The sequence below is a fragment of the Octopus bimaculoides genome, chromosome 28 (assembly GCF_001194135.2).
Source record: "Octopus bimaculoides isolate UCB-OBI-ISO-001 chromosome 28, ASM119413v2, whole genome shotgun sequence".
NCBI classification, from domain to species: Eukaryota; Metazoa; Mollusca; class Cephalopoda; order Octopoda; family Octopodidae; genus Octopus; species Octopus bimaculoides.
In genome coordinates this window covers 16,725,496-16,727,169 of record NC_069008.1, presented here as the reverse complement: position 1 = coordinate 16,727,169, position 1,674 = coordinate 16,725,496, and the positions used below count along the sequence as shown (strand labels likewise).

General features: G+C 41.6%; 1 protein-coding gene across 1 annotated transcript in view; it reads left to right on the top strand.

Annotated features, from left to right (window-relative positions):
• Positions 1 to 1,674, top strand: part of LOC106878050 (mothers against decapentaplegic homolog 3) — a 55,090-nt gene that overhangs the window by 42,552 nt on the left and 10,864 nt on the right. Inside the window, exon 4 of the mRNA XM_052977399.1 lies at positions 626 to 685. Within this exon, the coding sequence (XP_052833359.1) occupies positions 626 to 685 (60 nt within the window). The remainder of the gene's footprint in view (positions 1 to 625; positions 686 to 1,674) is intronic.

The following is a 1,674-nucleotide window of genomic DNA, read 5'->3' as shown; positions in this document are numbered from 1 at the left end:
CCATGAGAGCCACTGCCTGGTACTGTCTCAAGACATTGTGGTATTGAGCAGAATATTTGCTGTAGGCCATCTTTTATACCAAGACAAAAACAATGTACATGATAACACTTCCAATCAGTTAAGATCAGAAGCCATGAGAGCCACTGCCTGGTACTGTCTCAAGACATTGTGGTATTGAGCAGAATATTTGCTGTAGCCAAAAGAAAAAAATGTGGGAAAAAATCTCCCAAAATTCGCACAGCTCAGATATTGCATCAAACAATGTCGGATATTGTAACTCGACTATTTACAAAGAGAAATCAAGTGTTTTAACGAATGTAATAACGAGATTTGTGCTGAAATTCATATTTAAGTATCAATGGGTTCAGTTGGGTAGCTTCAGCTAGGTTGGATGGTTTGACTGAGGACTGGCAAACCAGGAGGCTCCAATCTGACCTGGCGATGTTTCTACAGCTGGATTCCCTTCCTAATGCCAACCGCTCTGACAGTGCAGTGGGTGGTTTTCACATGCCACTGGTACAGGAGCCAGTCAGGGAGCACTGGCACAGAAATTTTCCGGCCAGCTGGGAGCCAGGTTGGTAACAAAAGGGTTAACAATTCTTTTTTTTTTTTTTTCTACTTTTAGAAACTCCACCTCCGGGCTACATTAGTGAGGATGGTGACACTACAGACAACCAAGGAATGGGTAAGTATGACCTGTAACACTCGGATGAGTGAGAGTGAGGGAGTGTTGAGTGAGTGAGGGAGTGTTGAGTGTGAGTGAGGGAGTTTTGAGTGAGATCTGGACAGTTTGGCCAGTTTGAATACAAAGCAAGGAGATCGTTGGGGCCAGATATGACTGGTTTACATGTTAAAGGGTTAAAGAGAGTAGGGAGTTTGTTGGTGGGAGATTTGGCTGTTACATTGTGTAAGGTCAAGTAACTACATAGTAGCTCCCTCATTGGTTCATGTGGTCCCTATTTTAACCCTTTACCATTCAGATTACCTTGTCAAATGTAATCTTTATTTATTCATTGTTTTGAGATTTCAATGATGTGATTGTTCAATTTTAGAATGGCATTGTAGGGTAGGTGTGAGAGGCTGGATTTGGCCTGTTTGAACATGAAGCAAAATATTTGGGCCCAATATGGCTGGTTTACATGTTAAAGGGTTAAAGAGAGTAGGGAATTTGTTGAGGGGAGATTTGGCTGTTACGTTGTATAAGGTCATGTGACTAAACAAGCTCCCTCACTAGTTAATGTGGTCCCTATTTTAACCCTTTAGCATTCATGTTACCCTGTCCAATGCAATGCTTATTTATTTACATTGTTTTGAATTAATCCTGGATTATAGCTTTGAGATTTCCATAATGTGATTGTTTATTTTTATAACGACATTGTAGGGTAGGTGTAAGAGATTGGATCTGGCCTGTCTGGACATAAGACAGGTAGAATATTTTGGCATAATGCAGCCATTTAAAATGGTAAATGGTGAATGGTTAAACTCACAGACGCCATAACATTGTGAAGAGTGAAAAATTTTCTTCGGTGGGCAGGTGCGATTGTCTGTAGAATGTTTTAATTGCCTGCTAAACGAGCAAGCCAGCTGATACCAACTGTTTTGATAGCGGAATGGCTGGTTAGGTTGACCAACGGCAAGATTGGTATGTTGGTTGGTTGGGGAGGCGGGGGGGGG